Source organism: Lepidochelys kempii, chromosome 13 (genome assembly GCF_965140265.1).
Source record: "Lepidochelys kempii isolate rLepKem1 chromosome 13, rLepKem1.hap2, whole genome shotgun sequence".
NCBI lineage: Eukaryota > Metazoa > Chordata > Testudines > Cheloniidae > Lepidochelys > Lepidochelys kempii.
This window is the reverse complement of record NC_133268.1, coordinates 3,360,551-3,378,278: the sequence shown is the minus strand read 5'-3', so window position 1 is coordinate 3,378,278 and position 17,728 is coordinate 3,360,551. Positions and strand designations below refer to the sequence as shown.

General features: G+C 56.7%; 2 protein-coding genes across 6 annotated transcripts; both read left to right on the top strand.

Moving 5' to 3' along the window:
- Window positions 1-1,033: 1,033 nt before the first annotated feature.
- LOC140896883 (signal-regulatory protein beta-1-like) lies at window positions 1,034-12,366 on the top strand. Of its 4 annotated transcripts, XM_073308957.1 has the most exons (6): window positions 1,034-1,182; window positions 2,030-2,374; window positions 3,260-3,574; window positions 4,164-4,511; window positions 5,180-5,287; window positions 6,659-9,124. In XM_073308957.1, exons 1-5 carry the CDS (start codon window positions 1,110-1,112, stop codon window positions 5,281-5,283), a joined length of 1,185 nt encoding a protein of 394 aa, XP_073165058.1. In that variant the 5' UTR covers window positions 1,034-1,109; the 3' UTR covers window positions 5,284-5,287; window positions 6,659-9,124. The 4 variants fall into 4 exon arrangements, with proteins under 4 accessions (XP_073165058.1, XP_073165057.1, XP_073165056.1 ...); XM_073308956.1 differs by lacking the exons at window positions 1,034-1,182; window positions 6,659-9,124 and adding an exon at window positions 12,352-12,366 and having other exon boundaries at window positions 1,508-2,374; XM_073308955.1 differs by lacking the exon at window positions 1,034-1,182 and having other exon boundaries at window positions 1,508-2,374.
- LOC140896884 (signal-regulatory protein beta-1-like) lies at window positions 12,364-17,544 on the top strand. Of its 2 annotated transcripts, XM_073308960.1 has the most exons (4): window positions 12,364-12,525; window positions 13,373-13,717; window positions 15,189-15,296; window positions 16,668-17,544. In XM_073308960.1, the coding sequence occupies exons 1-3, from the start codon at window positions 12,453-12,455 to the stop codon at window positions 15,290-15,292; spliced, it is 522 nt and encodes a 173-aa protein (XP_073165061.1). In that variant the 5' UTR covers window positions 12,364-12,452; the 3' UTR covers window positions 15,293-15,296; window positions 16,668-17,544. The 2 variants fall into 2 exon arrangements, with proteins under 2 accessions (XP_073165061.1, XP_073165060.1); XM_073308959.1 differs by lacking the exon at window positions 12,364-12,525 and having other exon boundaries at window positions 12,851-13,717.
- The last annotated feature ends 184 nt before the right edge of the window (window positions 17,545-17,728 follow it).

Genomic DNA, 17,728 nt, shown 5'->3' with positions numbered 1-17,728 from the left:
GATCAAGCAGCTGAGAACCAGGACCTATGCAAACAGGACGCCAGAAGCACAGAGATGAAAACACAGTGGAGCAGAGGCTGATGGAGCTTTAAGACTAGAAATGGGACAAAAACAGACGCTCAAATCTTAACCCAGGCACATATTTGAAGGGGGACATGGTTTAATACCTGCCCCCATTGATTTATTAATGATCATCAGGATTATGTTTCCAGTCTAGAGCACAGCGCTGAGATCTAGGCCCCTGGTGCTAGGTGCTGTACAAACACAGTGTAAGAGGCAATTCCCCGTCCGAAATAATTGACCATCAAATTAGCCAAGTCAGACAAAGGCAATTTCAAGATGTGAGCAGAGGCCGTGAAGGACTCAGTGACTTCCCCAAGGTCACAGATAATTGAACATCTCCTGGAGCCGAGTCCAGTGCTTTTAGCCAAACCTTCTTTCTTCTCTCATCCAAACTGGATCCAAACTAACTCCCAAACCCAAACTCCAGCCTAGACCTAATTCAGATTCACCCTCTCCCTACCCAGCCCATCTCTAATTAACACATCAGGTGCCGCGAGTGACCATGTGCCGTCCCCCCACGGAGGCGTGTGTTGAAGGAGCCTCTCTGGTAGCAGTCACAGCCAGGGACTAGCTCCAGAACAGGGGCCTCCGGGCCCAGCTTTCCGATGTCTCTTTGGACAGTGTTTCTCAACGTGAAGTGGCTGGTAAATGCTCTGCTTTGGTGTTCGGGAGGGAGATTTAAAGGCTGTCAGGGAATTCCCTTCCCAAAGAGCTGCACTCTGCCAGGGCCCCTCTCTCCACCCTTCAATACCCCAGCAGCGTTAGCATGGCTGCTTAAGATCATGGCACACAAAGGGCTGGATTACATGAGGCTTCATGAGAGAACACGGGTCACCAGCCGCTTCGCTGTGAGAAGTAAAATTCATGGTGGGAAAAACCAGTTGAGTCTGCCCAGAGGTGGAAGCAGGAAATGTCACTAACGCAACCCACTTCCTTCTGCATTAGGGGAAGGGCTGATCCTGCACCTCCAATTTCTCAGTATCTCTTCGAACAACGGAGAGCTGGCAAAGGCCGTGGTGCTGACAGGTCGCCCCTCTGCGAGCAAAATGGCTCTGTCGATCCCTGTGTCTGGATTGTCTCTTCCGTGGCTGGTGCTGCTGCTTCTCCTGGAAATCCCTGGTGAGTGCAGAACACAGACACGGCCCACGCGAGCGCAAGCCGGCTTGTCTGCTTTCTTGCTGCTTGAGCAGAGGGCAATGCCAGGTGCTCTAAAGGGAGGAATAAACCCTTGTGTAGTTTATATCCCAGAGGAAACCTTCCTGACCCCAGCTTGTGATCACCTTATGCTCTGGAGTGTGAGAACCGGAAACAGTGTCTAAACTTGTTCCCAGCTCATGCCGCTGCAGGGGCTGTTCTTATTTTTATAAACGTCTGATCTTTCTGTAGAAATCTTACAGAGCAGTTAGATTCAACAATATCCTGCAGCAGTGAATTCCACAGGTTAGTCAGATGTGGGTTAAAAATATTTCTTTTTATCCCTTTAAATCGTGTTGCTTTCAGATTCCATCGGGTGCCATGTCTGTGTGGGGCCATCCAGGGGCAAAATAACCCTCCGTTCATGGGCAGTAAGTGACCCACCCAGAAGCGCCTTCTCTGTGGTTGGAGCAGCGCAGCAGCGGGGGCTCAGGGCCCTTGTCCCTGCTCGTGCCCATGAGGTTCTGTCCCTGCCCCGGCTCCCCTGCTCACGCTCAGCGAACCGCTCCCTGGTCCCTGCCTGCCCCCGGGAGCCGGGGCGGAGCTCTGGGAACGCGGCTCTGGGGGCAGCCTGCAGGGGTCGCTGTGGAGCTACACAAAGTCGCTCCCCAGGGAGCTGAAGCCCCCCCGCCCGGGCAGGGCCCGGCTCTAGGCAGGGCTGGGGTCAGGATCCACCCAGCGGTGCCCGGTGCCTGGGGCTCAGCCCCCTGCTGCTGCGGGGCGGGGGCTTGTGAACCAGCCTCCCCCAGCCTGGCCTGTTCTCTCCTTCCAGGGGCCGGGGGGGCCGAGGAGTTCCAGCTGCTGCAGCCCCAGGACGCCGTGCGGGTGTCCGCGGGAGAGACTCTCACTCTGACCTGCTCTGTGACCGGCCTCGCTCCAGTAGGACCCGTGCAGTGGTTCAAGGGCTCGGGCGGGGACCGGCAGCTCGTTTATGCACAGGCGGGATCATTCCCCCGGGTGACGCGGGCTGTGAGTGTCTCTGACACAGACTTCACCATCCGCATCAGTGACACCCGCCCCGCGGACGCCGGGACCTATCGCTGTGTGAAGTTTAAGAAGGGGGCGGGAGGTGAAGAGGAGTTCAGATCCGGCGCGGGCACGGCCGTGACTGTGAGCGGTGAGGGCGAGCTCCCATCCCAGCCACTCACCCCTGCCCGCCGGGGGCTGGGACCAGGGCGGGGACCAACCTCGCTCCGCCCGGACCCTCCCCGGGGAGCTGCGCTTCCCACCGAGACAGTGGGACCTGGGTTGGGACCTACACCTGGGTGGGGGTGGGGGGGGCTGTGGATTTTAACGAGATGGGGGGGAAGGGGGAGAAATTTCTCCTCTATCCCCAGGGATCGCTGCCCCCCAACGAAAACGAAGTGCCAGGTGCACCGGGTGTGCAGTGGGGGTGACTGGCCGGGTGGGTGCATGGGGGGGGTCTCAGGTGTTGGGTTTATTCTTCCCACTCGGCCCCTCCAGAAAGAGCAGCCGGAGCTGCTGGCGGGGCATGTGGGGGGCCCTCTGGGGAGCCGGCTGCGACTCCTCACACTTACCTACTCGGGGGACTCGCTTCCAGCACCAGGGGGTTTCTCTCCCCCACCCCCCAGTGCCCGGGGCAGCCCCAGTGGGAGACGGGGAGCGAGGACCAGGCAGGCTGGGGCAGCTGCTCAGAGTCTGTGCTTCCTTGGCAGAACCGACCTGCGGCCAGACACAGTCCTGGGGGGAATCTACTCGACCCCCCTTCCCCCATTCCCCATAGGGCTCTGGCTGTGGGCACAGAGCTCGGCTGCAGCCAGGGAGTTACTGGGATCTTCTTCTTCTTCTTCTTTTCCTATGACACTTCCCCAGCCCCAGCAAGGACTCTCCTAGTCTGTCCCCTCGACCTCCGCCTTTGCATTTACTCAATGGCTGTGCCTCCCCCGATCTCAGGCTGTCCCTGTGGGGAAGCGGGCCCCATGGGGTGGGGAGATGGGCTCTCAGTCGCAGGGATCTGACTGATAAATGCTTCTCCCTGCAGCCAGCCCCTCGGCCCCGTCCGTGTCCGGCCCCTCCAGCAGGGCGGAGCCGGGTCCCTCAGTGACTTTCACCTGCACGTCAGGAGGATTCTCCCCCAGAGATATCACTGTGACCTGGCTCAAAAATGGGACCAAACTCCCAGCCCCCCAGCCCCAGGTTCTCCCCGAACACAAAAGCGTCTCCTACAACATGTCCAGCACCGTGGGACTGAGCCTGACCCGAGGAGACGTCCGCTCCCAGCTCACCTGTCAGATAGAGCACAGCACCTTACCGGCTCCCTTGCGTGGGTCCTACAACCTCAGAGAGGCCCTGCGAGGTAGGAGCCCAGCTGGGGCTACTGCGGAGGGGCAGAGATGGATCCTTCAGCCTTTGGTTCCTTTGGGCTGGGTAGTGGGGGGTAAGAGGGGAGTCACTGAAATCCAGATTCAGTTCTGGACTCTGCCTTGTGCCCTTAAAACTTTGAAACTCTTTGCCCTGGGCTGGCACATCCCCTACTCCAGCCCAGTGGAGGGCAGGGTTAGGAAGAAGGTGTTTGACTTTGTTTAAACCCTGGTAAGACACCACTCTCCATTTTAATGTACCCAAGCTGGGTCTGTCAGGGGTTTTTCTAGGGAGAAGGGGAAGGAAATTGGGGACACTGGGTAGACTTGGGTTTTTGCAGCCTGCTCATTTTAAAACATTTGCCTTCCCCTGGGTTTATTCCTGTGAGGAGGCCAAAGCTCTCACACGTGGGAAGGCAACTTAGAGAGAACCAAAGTTCTTTGCCCTTGAAAAAATATCACATGGCAAGTGGGACGTGGGCTCAGGGGGAAGGTCAGTCTGTCCAGCCCCAGAAATTTCCCTCTGACTCAGCAGGAAAAGGAGAATTTCTGTAGCTGCCGAGCACAGGATATTTGTGTTCTCAGTTCCACCCAGGCTGCGAGTGGGTGACCCAGCAGCGCCCGTCACACTGAACGAGTCTGTGACGTTCACCTGCCACGCGGAGGGGTTTTACCCGAAGGACGCGAGTCTCACCTGGCTGGAGAATGGAAATGAGACGAACCTTGGAAAATCCTCCCCCCTGGCCGAGAATCCAGATGGGACGTACACGCTGCAGAGCTCCCTGGAGGTCAAAGCAACTGAACAGAGGAATCGGTCCATGTTCACCTGTCGGGTTGTGCACGATTCCCAGCCCCCCATCAGTGCCAGCCAGATGCTGAGAATCTCCCAGCCACCTCCTAAGCCAAGCAAAGATGGTACTTCACCTGATGCAGGTAAATGTGCAGCTGAACCCTCCCTGCACTGCAGGGAAATGCCAGGTCTGTTCTGCTGAACCCAGGGGTCATTTCAGCCCATCTCCAGCAGTGGAGCGCCTCAGTGTAACAGCGACTCTTTTATTCCAGGATTATTGCTCAGCTCTGCTCTCCTGGGGCCCGTGGGCGCCACGGGAAGGGGAAGGTTGAGAGCAGGAAATGCCACTTTGGCTGCGCTCTGTGCCGAGGGAAGATGCTCTCTGCAGCCCTGCAGGGTGTGAATGTCCTTTGGAGAGGGGCTCGAACACGGTGACTCCCGCAGAGCTGGTGATCCAAGGACTCCGGCACTGCTCAGGGATTTGAGGCTTTTAAGTAAAAGTGCAGGTGGTTCCTGAGTCCTTATTCTCCTGCTCTGCGAAGCTCGAGGTCTCCACTGTAGAGTCTGGGCCTCCCTGGGGCCAGCCAGCCGCGTTTAGATACAGCTGCCAGGCAGAGCTGGGCAAACTCTGCAGAGGCCATTTGCCAAACTGCTGTTCACAGGTAGGAACTTGCCAAGCCCCGTGGAAGGCCAGTTTCCTCGGAGCCTGGTAAAGGTGACGTGAGCCAGGGCGGGAAGGCCGGGAACCAGCAGTTCTCCTGTCTGCTGGGGGTTTCTCTCCATTGGCTGATCTGAGGCATTTCCACTGCAGGTCAGAGCCTGTTCTCCAGCCCCGCTCTCTGGATCGGGCTCTTCCTGGAGAAGATGCTGACTGCCGCCTTCCTCCTCTTCCTCTTCCTGAGAAGTAAAGAGTAACCAGGTAAATGTCGATTTTCTGTGAGTTACCCTGGGGCATTAAAAAGGAGCCAGAGGGAACTGATTGTAATGCTGCAGCCCAGGAGCAGAGCAGGAAGCGTTAATGTCTCACAGCGAGTCAGTGTCGTGGGGTTGGATGTCTCTGGGGTTGCGCATAGGATACAGATCCTCCCAGTCTGATGCCAGGCCAGATCACGAGTGGCCGGGTCGTTTTTTTCAGGGCCCCAATGCAGTTCCTAGAGCCCAAAGGGGCCCATCACCAGGTGGCCATCTCCCTGGGCACTAACTGCTGCTCTAACCGGGCATCAGAGACCCCAAGGATTGTGTACAAGTGCAAAATGAATTGCTCTGCCCCATAGAGTGGATCCTTCTGGCTCAGGGTGAGCTCCATGGGGAACTGGCAGGGCTGGCCAGGCTTTCCATCACTGTCTGCGCCCCTGTCACATAGAAGCCCTTTTGCTCCTCTCCTGTTCACATGAAGCTTCCTCTCCACACGCTCCCTCCGTTTGGTAAATCCTTCCCGGGTTCCGCTGGGGCAGGTTCCCTGGGGGACACAGTCCAGGGCCCCTGGTGAGCTCCGGAATCCCTGCCCCAAACAGCCAGGCGGGTCGAGGGAGCTTTGCAGGGGCCAGGAACACACAGGGGATCAGTTCCCTTTTATCTCATGTTAGGCACATTGTCCTAGCCATGTCGCTGCTGGAAATCCTGCCCCAAGGTATTCACCCCCAAGAACAACAGTCCCACTCCAGCCGAGGGCCCGGCATTCCCAGATCCCTGACTCTCTCCTGCGCCGGGCCTGTACAGAGGGTCCCAGTGACCCATTCGTGCCTATGGACCAGATTCCTTAGTTCCAGAGCCCTGTGACTGCTGTTAACCAGCCTCCCCTGGCATTGCCGCCCAGGTCCCCGTATCTGTGCCCCAAAGAGACAAACCCCCAGCTAGTTCCATCCTGCAAAGCCTGATCCTCAGCCCAAAGCTGGTGACACCATCCCTCAGGGAACACAACAGTTATACCTTGAATCCTCCTCAGCATCACTCTCCTCTGGGCTTCCTAATACTCCTGATCCGGTCCTGATCCCTGACCAGGAGGGTCCCTCCCCTTTCTAGGGAGGGGAGAATTCAGGTACCAGCTTGTCACAGTCACTGGAAATTCAGGAGAGTCAGAGCCCTGAGTAAATCTCCCCTCAGTTAAACATACAGCGTGAGATGACTGCTCCCCGACACCCCGCCCCCAGCTCAGGGCGTGATGGGGCTGACATGGAGCGTACTAGAGCAGTTTGTCCCTGGGCGGCTCCTCCCTGGGCTGGGTTAATGCTATGGCAAGGGTCATTGACTGACTCTCCTCATTCACCTGTTGGATTCTTTCCTTCTGCAGCCCCTGGTCTATTTCCCAGATTTCTCGCACTGTCGCCACCTGCCAGCTTCTCTGTCAGCAGCCTCTGTCCCCCAGTCCAGGAAAGGAGTCCCTATATGGTGGAGCTGCAGTGACCCCTGCTGGCCAATCTGATTGAGCCAAGGCCCCTGACGGGACATACCCACCGCTCACTCATGCCTACTGATTGCGAATCCTGACTGGGCTCCCTGCTCCTTCTCGCACACTGGTTCTCAAACTTGGGATCGCGACCCAGTTGTGTGGGGGGTCGCGAGCCCAGACCCTGGCGTGGGGCTGCAAGCCATGAGCTGCGACCCCTGCACCAGGCTGCGAGCCCTGACCCCAACAGCGGCGCGTGGCTGCGAGCTCCGACTCCCACCCCAATGTGGGGCTGCGAGCCCTAACCCCAAACCTGGCCAGGAGCGGGGCTGCAAGCTATGAGTCTCGACCCCTGTGCCGGGCTGCAACCACGACACCCGACCCTGACACTGGCGCGGGGCTGTGAGTCCCAACCCCCGTCTGGGGCTGCAGAGCTGCGAGCCCCAACCCCAACCCTGGCCAGGAGTGGGGATCTGAGCTCTGGCCAGGTGCAGGGCTTTGGGGCTGTGAGACCTGACCCCGACCCCCGTGCACGGCTGCGAGCCCGAACCCCGGCCAGGCGTGGGGCTGTGAGCCCTGAGCTGGGGCATCCAGGACGCTGTGAGCCCCGACCCCTGTACAGGGGTTGTCAGGCGGAGCCCGGCCATGCTGAGGGTTATCAGCCAGGAGCTCCGCCAGGCACGAGGTGGTTCACCACCAGCCCTGCTTCACACAGGGCTGTGAGCCCGGCCAGGCGCTTGTGAGCCCCCGTCACCGCCATGTGCGGACCTCAGAGCCCCAAGCTCCTCCAGCCCAGCTCCACTCCACCTCCAGCCCTGCTCCACCCCCCAAAAAAGGGCGCCAAATAGAAGTTTGCCCAGGGCTCCATTTTTCCTATGGCTGGTCCTGATACTGAGACAACATTAGAGGGCTTGACTCTTTCGCAGCTGAACAGGTACTTTATGAATTAACAGTCGGACACACAAGCGCAAACCTTCTCCTGAAAAGAATGGCCACCTGTCCTGCTAAAACCGCTACAAAACGACTGTATCTCGTCTTACATTAAAATGGATTTTCCAATATCCTCACCTCCGGTATTGAAAAACCGCAATGCCTCATTTGCTGTGAAATCTTCTCTGCTGAATCAGTGAAACCGTGCAAACCGCAGCGACATCTGGAAACTAGACCTCCCGAGGCGAAAAATCGAAACGCGGAGAAGACGCAACGAAGGCGGCCGGGCTTGATTCTGATGGAAGTTTCCGAGAGCAAATGTCCTCAACGGTGGAGGCCTCTTACGTTGTGTCCCTACGAACTGCCCGTACCAAAGCGCCGTGTACTGGAGGCGTGGAGCTTATTCTGCCAGGAGGCAAAAAGATGGAGGTTGGCAAAGATATTGCCAAAAACCGGAATATGCTCTCCATGTCTCATGACACTGTGAAGCGCAGAATATGTGAGACGTCTGAAGATATCAAGAAACAAGTTGTGCCTGAAATTAAACATTCTGCTTTCAGTATGTTCAGCCTGTAGCTTGATGAAACCGCTGACGTTACTCGCTGCGCACAACTGGTCGCATCCGTACGGTGTGTTAACGCCGGGGATGTGAAGGATGAATTCTTCATCTGTGAACAACTTGGAACAACCACAATGGTGCAGGCCATTTTCAGTAAGGCGAACGCCTTGTTGGAAAGCAGAGACACTGAGTGGAAGAATCTTTGTGGGATCTGTCGGGACGGTGCTCCAGCCAGGATGGGTGCGTGGTCTGGCTTTCAGCAGAAGGTAAAGTGCGTCTCACCTAATGGGATTGTCACTCACTGTGGAATCCATCGTCCAGTCCCAGCTGCAAAGACATTGCCAATAGGCCTTAATGCTGTCGTGGATGTTGTTCAACGAGCAGTAAACTACATTAAAGCTCATGCTCTGAGTAGCCATCTCTTTCGAGAGCTCTGCCAGGAAACGGGAAGTGAAGATGAAGTTCTGCTTTTCCACACTCCAGTCCGATGGCTCCCTAGGGGACGCACATTAAAGCGCGTTTTTATACTTGGTGAAGAGATGGCAGAGCTTTTCCTGCGAAAAGAGAAACAAGAGCTGAACAAAACGTTCAGGGACAAGAAATGGCTTCTCTGCTTGGCATACCTAGTTGATATCTTTGGTAGCCTTAATGATCTCAATCTGTCGCTTCAGGGAGAACGTTCAACATTAATAGACCTGACTAATAAAAACAGAGCCTTCCAGATGAAGTTGGATCTGTGGTGCAGGAAGCTGGACCCAGACAGATGTGAAGGACGACATCAGATGCACCCTTTCTAAAACAACACCAAGAATAAAACTTCCTGTGTCAAATAAACAGCATCATCCATCTCACTGGTTTTTGGCTGCTTCAGGTCATTAATTGCTGTCTATTATTAAAATAAAATTCTACTTAAAAATAACTTTTCTGCTTATATTTAATTCAATAAAAATGTATTTTAGGCTTAATTTAAAAGCAGTGAGAAAAGGTAAATTCATGTTAAGCAATAGGGTTTAAATTTAGTATTTTACATAGTGTTAAGTATAAAAAATGTGTCTTTAATTTCGGGGGGGGAGGGGTCGCGCTCAGAGGCTTGGTATTTGAAAGGGGTCACCAGTACAAAAACTTTGAGAAGCACTGTTTTAGCCCAACCCTCTGTGCTGTCTGCTCTTACCTTCACTACAGAGAGCAAAACTAGTATATGCGGAATATGGGGGTGTAATGCCTGGAGCAGCCCCCCTGAGTCCTGTGGGTTCGACCCTGAGGGTCAGGCTCTTGCTCCCGGGGCTGGCAGGAGCTGGGCGTTTTGAAGATGTGACGCCATGACTTGCAGGAGAGAACTGGTCGAACCTGGCCCAGTGATGGAGCAGCCTGATCAAACCCTATTATCCTCCTGCAGGAGGTCTCTGGGCCTGACTCTGAGATGGGAGGGATGAGAAGACACGGTGGTAAATGGAAACCGAAGTAAAGTGAAAATGAAGCGATTCGCTGCACCCCCATTCCTCCTGTTAAGCACCCGCCTTCTGCTCTGGGCAAGGTTGGATCCTGTAGCTGACCCTGCTGGTCTGTGCTCTGGGACACGGAAGTGATGGGAGCAGGGAGCCCAGACCATCTGTAGAGTTGGCTTGTGCCTTTCTGTGATTCTGGACTCCGGCTGGAACCTCCTGCCTCTGCTTGGCGGTGAAGAGGCAGGAGAAATTTGTGTAATAATTTCTGGCAATGCTTGAACTCACCCCTGACTGAAGAGCTGGGATGGGGAGACGGGAAATGTCACGGAGCAATTCCCTAACATTTGTAGCTGTTTTAAAGTCCCATGTCTCAGGCGGGCCTGGGCGGCAGAGACCCCCTCCACACACTGTACAGGAGCATCTTTTACCCCATCTGAGAGAAGTGTCTGTGAGTGAATAGATAACATAGCGACTCATCTGTTCTTACCATTTGTCATTGCTTGTGTTATTTATAAAGTGGCTACACGGTTATAGTCTGTCTGGGAAACCTGTCTCTGTATCCAGAAGAGCCTGGAGACTTAAGGTCGGGGCGCACGGTTTATCTGGACACTAGGACGGTTCATGGTGTATTCACACCCTTTGTGCTGGCTGGTCCCGTTTTGAATTTCAGACTTTGCTGAGTCCCTTTGGAGTTCTCTGGCCACCCACCCTGATTGGTCCCTGTAAAACCAAGTGACACGCCCAGGGTCAGATCTCCTGGGTCGGCCTCCCAGGCTCTGAGTGTACAGTCCGCAGGGACCAGGGGCCTTGGCACAAGCAGGGGAAGCTGAGCACCACCCAGCTTGTTCATGTGCCAAACTGGGGGAACTCCATGTCCAGAGGGTGTGGCCGATAAATGGGCCTGTGCAATTTCTGGAGATAAGTTGAAGCCACCGAAAAGCCGGGCCCAAGGTGTTTACTGCCAGCAGATGCTGCCCTGGGACTGCTTTGGGTTGGGCATTGTAGTCCACCGACCCACGCGCATCTTCTCGCAGCACCAATGGCAACTCTGTCCCTACGGCCCAGGTGGGCTGACATTTTCCAGAGACCCACAACGAACAACACAACCTGCCTCCCTTTTGTGGCAGCCAGGGGCCGCTGTTGGCAGAGGGAGGCCTGGCAGTGGGGGGGCCAGTGGAGTCACCCCACCAGGGAGCTGGAGAGAGCTGCGGAGGGCCCCAGAGCTGGTGCAGCCGTACAGAGCTTTCTGGCTGATGGACCTGGCTTCTGGTGGATACAGCGAGCTCCACAGTGTCTGGGGCCAGACCCACTGCTGCTGCTATGGGGGCAAAGGCCACTCTTTCCTCTGCCCTCGACAGAAGAATTTAGAGGCAATTCCCTGGCCCCGCACAGGATTTTATGGCAGGAGGTTTTGATCTGGCCCATTGGGTCTGTTTCTCTTGGCAAGTCTCAGGTAGGCTGTGCAGAGTCTGGGGCTGGATGTGGGTTGGATGTTCATGGCTGGAGGGTGGGGAGTCAGTTTTTGAAAAATGATTAAACTAGCAGTATGGCTGTAAAACCCAAAGCTCTTGTGTCACGCCCTTCGCGATTACACTTCAGAGACCTGTCACCTCGCTGCTTGGTGCTCACTGGAATGTTTCATGGCAGACGTAATGGATCAAGCAGCTGAGAACCAGGACCTATGCAAACAGGACGCCAGAAGCACAGAGATGAAAACACAGTGGAGCAGAGGCTGATGGAGCTTTAAGACTAGAAATGGGACAAAAACAGACGCTCAAATCTTAACCCACGCATATATTTGAAGGGGGACATGGTTTAATACCTGCCCCCATTGATTTATTAATGATCATCAGGATTATGTTTCCAGTCTAGAGCACAGCGCTGAGATCTAGGCCCCTGGTGCTAGGTGCTGTACAAACACAGTGTAAGAGGCAATTCCCCGTCCGAAATAATTGACCATCAAATTAGCCAAGTCAGACAAAGGCAATTTCAAGATGTGAGCGGAGGCCGTGAAGGACTCAGTGACTTCCCCAAGGTCACAGATAATTGAACATCTCCTGGAGCCGAGTCCAGTGCTTTTAGCCAAACCTTCTTTCTTCTCTCATCCAAACCGGATCCAAACTAACTCCCAAACCCAACCTCCAGCCTAGACCTAATTCAGATTCACCCTCTCCCTACCCAGCCCATCTCTAATTAACACATCAGGTGCCGCGAGTGACCATGTGCCGTCCCCCCACGGAGGCGTGTGTTGAAGGAGCCTCTCTGGTAGCAGTCACAGCCAGGGACTAGCTCCAGAACAGGGGCCTCCGAGCCCAGCTTTCCGATGTCTCTTTGGACAGTGTTTCTCAACGTGAAGTGGCTGGTAAATGCTCTGCTTTGGTGTTCGGGAGGGAGATTTAAAGGCTGTCAGGGAATTCCCTTCCCAAAGAGCTGCACTCTGCCAGGGCCCCTCTCTCCACCCTTCAATACCCCAGCAGCGTTAGCATGGCTGCTTAAGATCATGGCACACAAAGGGCTGGATTACATGAGGCTTCATGAGAGAACACGGGTCACCAGCCGCTTCGCTGTGAGAAGTAAAATTCATGGTGGGAAAAACCAGTTGAGTCTGCCCAGAGGTGGGAGGAGGAAATGTCACTAACGCAACCCACTTCCTTCTGCATTAGGGGAAGGGCTGATCCTGCACCTCCAACTTCTCAGTATCTCTTCGGACAACGGAGAGCTGGCAAAGGCCGTGGTGCTGACAGGTCGCCCCTCTGCGAGCAAAATGGCTCTGTCGATCCCTGTGTCTGGATTGTCTCTTCCGTGGCTGGTGCTGCTGCTTCTCCTGGAAATCCCTGGTGAGTGCAGAACACAGACACGGCCCACGCGAGCGCAAGCCGGCTTGTCTGCTTTCTTGCTGCTTGAGCAGAGGGCAATGCCAGGTGCTCTAAAGGGAGGAATAAACCCTTGTGTAGTTTATATCCCAGAGGAAACCTTCCTGACCCCAGCTTGTGATCACCTTATGCTCTGGAGTGTGAGAACCGGAAACAGTGTCTAAACTTGTTCCCAGCTCATGCCGCTGCAGGGGCTGTTCTTATTTTTATAAACGTCTGATCTTTCTGTAGAAATCTTACAGAGCAGTTAGATTCAACAATATCCTGCAGCAGTGAATTCCACAGGTTAGTCAGATGTGGGTTAAAAATATTTCTTTTTATCCCTTTAAATCGTGTTGCTTTCAGATTCCATCGGGTGCCATGTCTGTGTGGGGCCATCCAGGGGCAAAATAACCCTCCGTTCATGGGCAGTAAGTGACCCACCCAGAAGCGCCTTCTCTGTGGTTGGAGCAGCGCAGCAGCGGGGGCTCAGGGCCCTTGTCCCTGCTCGTGCCCATGAGGTTCTGTCCCTGCCCCGGCTCCCCTGCTCACGCTCAGCGAACCGCTCCCTGGTCCCTGCCTGCCCCCGGGAGCCGGGGCGGAGCTCTGGGAACGCGGCTCTGGGGGCAGCCTGCAGGGGTCGCTGTGGAGCTACACAAAGTCGCTCCCCAGGGAGCTGAAGCCCCCCCGCCCGGGCAGGGCCCGGCTCTAGGCAGGGCTGGGGTCAGGATCCACCCAGCGGTGCCCGGTGCCTGGGGCTCAGCCCCCTGCTGCTGCGGGGCGGGGGCTTGTGAACCAGCCTCCCCCAGCCTGGCCTGTTCTCTCCTTCCAGGGGCCGGGGGGGCCGAGGAGTTCCAGCTGCTGCAGCCCCAGGACGCCGTGCGGGTGTCCGCGGGAGAGACTCTCACTCTGACCTGCTCTGTGACCGGCCTCGCTCCAGTAGGACCCGTGCAGTGGTTCAAGGGCTCGGGCGGGGACCGGCAGCTCGTTTATGCACAGGCGGGATCATTCCCCCGGGTGACGCGGGCTGTGAGTGTCTCTGACACAGACTTCACCATCCGCATCAGTGACACCCGCCCCGCGGACGCCGGGACCTATCGCTGTGTGAAGTTTAAGAAGGGGGCGGGAGGTGAAGAGGAGTTCAGATCCGGCGCGGGCACGGCCGTGACTGTGAGCGGTGAGGGCGAGCTCCCATCCCAGCCACTCACCCCTGCCCGCCGGGGGCTGGGACCAGGGCGGGGACCAACCTCGCTCCGCCCGGACCCTCCCCGGGGAGCTGCGCTTCCCACCGAGACAGTGGGACCTGGGTTGGGACCTACACCTGGGTGGGGGTGGGGGGGGCTGTGGATTTTAACGAGATGGGGGGGAAGGGGGAGAAATTTCTCCTCTATCCCCAGGGATCGCTGCCCCCCAACGAAAACGAAGTGCCAGGTGCACCGGGTGTGCAGTGGGGGTGACTGGCCGGGTGGGTGCATGGGGGGGGTCTCAGGTGTTGGGTTTATTCTTCCCACTCGGCCCCTCCAGAAAGAGCAGCCGGAGCTGCTGGCGGGGCATGTGGGGGGCCCTCTGGGGAGCCGGCTGCGACTCCTCACACTTACCTACTCGGGGGACTCGCTTCCAGCACCAGGGGGTTTCTCTCCCCCCCCCCCAGTGCCCGGGGCAGCCCCAGTGGGAGACGGGGAGCGAGGACCAGGCAGGCTGGGGCAGCTGCTCAGAGTCTGTGCTTCCTTGGCAGAACCGACCTGCGGCCAGACACAGTCCTGGGGGGAATCTACTCGACCCCCCTTCCCCCATTCCCCATAGGGCTCTGGCTGTGAGCACAGAGCTCGGCTGGAGCCAGGGAGTTACTGGGATCTTCTTCTTCTTCTTTTCCTATGACACTTCCCCAGCCCCAGCAAGGACTCTCCTAGTCTGTCCCCTCGACCCCCCCCCCTTTGCATTTACTCAATGGCTGTGCCTCCCCCGATCTCAGGCTGTCCCTGTGGGGAAGCGGGCCCCGTGAGGCAGAGGGGATGGGCTTTCAGGCGCAGAGAGATCTGACTGATAAACGCTTCTCCCTGCAGCCAGGCCCTCGGCCCCGTCAGTGTCCGGCCCCCCCAGCAGGGCGGAGCCGGGTCCCTCTGTGACTTTCACCTGCACGTCAGGAGGATTCTCCTCCAGAGATATCACTGTGATCAATGCCACTTTGGCTGCGCTCTGTGCCGAGGGAAGATGCTCTCTGCAGCCCTGCAGGGTCTGAATGTCCCTTGGAAAGGGGTTCGAACACGGTGACTCCCGCAGAGCTGGGGATCCAAGGACTCCAGCACTGCTCAGGGGTTTGAGGCTTTTAAGTAAAAGTGCAGGTGGTTCCTGAGTCCTTATTCTCCTGCTCTGCGAAGCTCGAGGTCTCCACTGTAGAGTCTGGGCCTCCCTGGGGCCAGCCAGCCACGTGTGGATACAGCTGCCAGGCAGAGCTGGGCAAACTCTGCAGAGGCCATTTGCCAAACTGCTGTTCACAGGTAGGAACTTGCCAAGCCCCATGGAAGGCCAGTTTCCTCGGAGCCTGGTAAAGGTGCACGTGAGCCAGGGCGGGATGGCCGGGAACCAGCAGTTCTCTTGACTGCTGGGGGTTTCTCTCCATTGGCTGATCTGAGGCATTTCCACTGCAGGTCAGATCCTGTTCTCCAGCTCCGCTCTCTGGATCGGGCTCTTCCTGGAGAAGATGCTGACTGCCGCCTTCCTCCTCTTCCTCTTCCTGAGAAGTAAAGAGTAACCAGGTAAATGTCGATTTTCTGTGAGTTACCCCGGGGCATTAAAAAGGAGCCAGAGGGAACCAATTGTAATGCTGCAGCCCAGGAGTAGAGCAGGAAGCGTTAATGTCTCACAGGGAGTCAGTGTCGTGGGGTTGGATGTCTCTGGGGTTGCGCATAGGATACAGACCCTCCCAGTCTGATGCCAGGCCAGATCACGAGTGGCCGGGTGGTTTTTTCAGGGCCCCAGTGCAGTTCCTAGAGCCCAAAGGGGCCCATCACCAGGTGGCCATCTCCCTGGGCACTAACTGCTGCTCTAACCGGGCATCAGAGACCCCCAGGATTGTGTACAAGTGGGAAATGAATTGCTCTGCCCCATAGAGTGGGTCCTTCTGGCTCAGCGTGAGCTCCATGGCGAACTGGCAGGGCTGGCCAGGCTTTCCATCACTGTCTGTGCACCCGTCACATAGAAGCCCCTTTGCTTCTCTCCTGTTCACATGAAGCTTCCTCTCCACACGCTCCCTCCGTTTGGTAAATCCCTCCCGGGTTCCGCTGGGGCAGGTTCCCTGGGGGACACAGTCCAGGGCCCCTGGTGAGCTCCGGAATCCCTGCCCCAAACAGCCAGGCGGGTCGAGGGAGCTTTGCAGGGGCCAGGGACACGCAGGGGATCAGTTCCCTTTTATCTCATGTTAGGCACATTGTCCTAGCCATGTCGCTGCTGGAAATCCTGCCCCAAGGTATTCACCCCCAAGAACAACAGTCCCACTCCAGCCGAGGGCCCGGCATTCCCAGATCCCTGACTCTCTCCTGCGCCGGGCCTGTACAGAGGGTCCCAGCGACCCATTCGTGGCTGTGGACCAGATTCCTTAGTTCCAGAGCCCTGTGACTGCTGTTAACCAGCCTCCCCTGGCATTGCCGCCCAGGTCCCCGTATCTGTGCCCCCAAGAGACAAACCCCCAGCTAGTTCCATCCTGCTCAGCCTGATCCTCAGCCCAAAGCTGGTGACACCATCCCTCAGGGAACACAAGAGTTATACCTTGAATCCTCCTCAGCATCGCTCTCCTCTGGGCTTCCTAATACTCCTGATCCGGTCCTGATCCCTGACCAGGAGGGTCCCTCCCCTTTCTAGGGAGGGGAGATTTCAGGTACCAACTTGTCACAGTCACTGGAAATTCAGGAGAGTCAGAGCCCTGAGTAAATCTCCCCTCGGTTAAACGTACAGCGTGAGATGACTGCTCCCCGACACCCCGCCCCCAGCTCAGGGCGTGATGGGGCTGACATGGAGCGTACTAGAGCAGTTTGTCCCTGGGCGGGCTCCTCCCTGGGCTGGGTTAATGCTATGGCAAGGGTCATTGACTGACTCTCCTCATTCACCTGTTGGATTCTTTCCTTTTGCAGCCCCTGGTCTATTTCCCAGATTTCTCGCACTGTCGCCACCTGCCAACTTCTCTGTCAGCAGCCTCTGTCCCCGCAGTCCAGGAAAGGAGTCCCTATATGGTGGAGCTGCAGTGACCCCTGCTGGCCAATCTGATTGAGTCCAGGCCCCTGACGGGACATACTCACTGCTCACTCATGCCTACTGATTGCGAATCCTGACTGGGCTCCCTGCTCCTTCTCGCCCACTGGTTCTCAAACTTGGGATCGCGACCCAGTTGTGTGGGGGCTCGCGAGCCCAGACCCTGGCGTGGAGCTGCGAGCCATGAGCCCTGACCCCTGCGCCAGGCTGCGAGCCCTGACCCCAACAGCGGCACGTGGCTGTGAGCCCCGACCCCCACCCCAATGTGGGGCTGCGAGCCCTGACCCCGAACCTGGCCAGGAGCGGGGCTGCAAGCTATGAGTCTCGACCCCTGTGCTGGGCTGCAACCATGACACCCAACCTTGACACCGGCGCGGGGCTGTGAGTCCCAACCCCCGTATGGGGCTGCAGAGCTGCAAGCCCCAACCCCAACCCTGCTAGCCAGGAGGGGACCCCGAATACAGATTATACAAAGGTTATATACTTTTTAGCAAAGCATGTTGCCCTCGTGCATCGGAAACCTTAGCCAATAAACAAACCCTTTTCTTATCTACCACCTATCCCTGCTTGGTGCATTCCTCGGGCTAAACCAGTATGTTAATTACACAGCATGGTCCTAAAGCCATGCATCAGTAACTTTTATTATCAGGATGGGAGGCCTCACATCAAAGGCCAGGAGATAGGGAGTTAGGGACTGACAAAAAAACATATACTGGGAGTCAAGGCAGGCTGGAGACAAGGAGGAGGATTTTCACAAGAATACAGTATCTAAGGAACACGCCTCCTGGTGCATGATGTGCTTGCTTTTAGACAATGGTGGGCCCCAAACCAAAATGGAGTCACATGTGCTAACTTTTCCTTAACAGCCTGCAGCTTTTGGGGGACGTGGTTCAGACCTGGGTCTGTGTTTGTAGCAGGCTAGCATGTCTGGTACCCTGCAGAG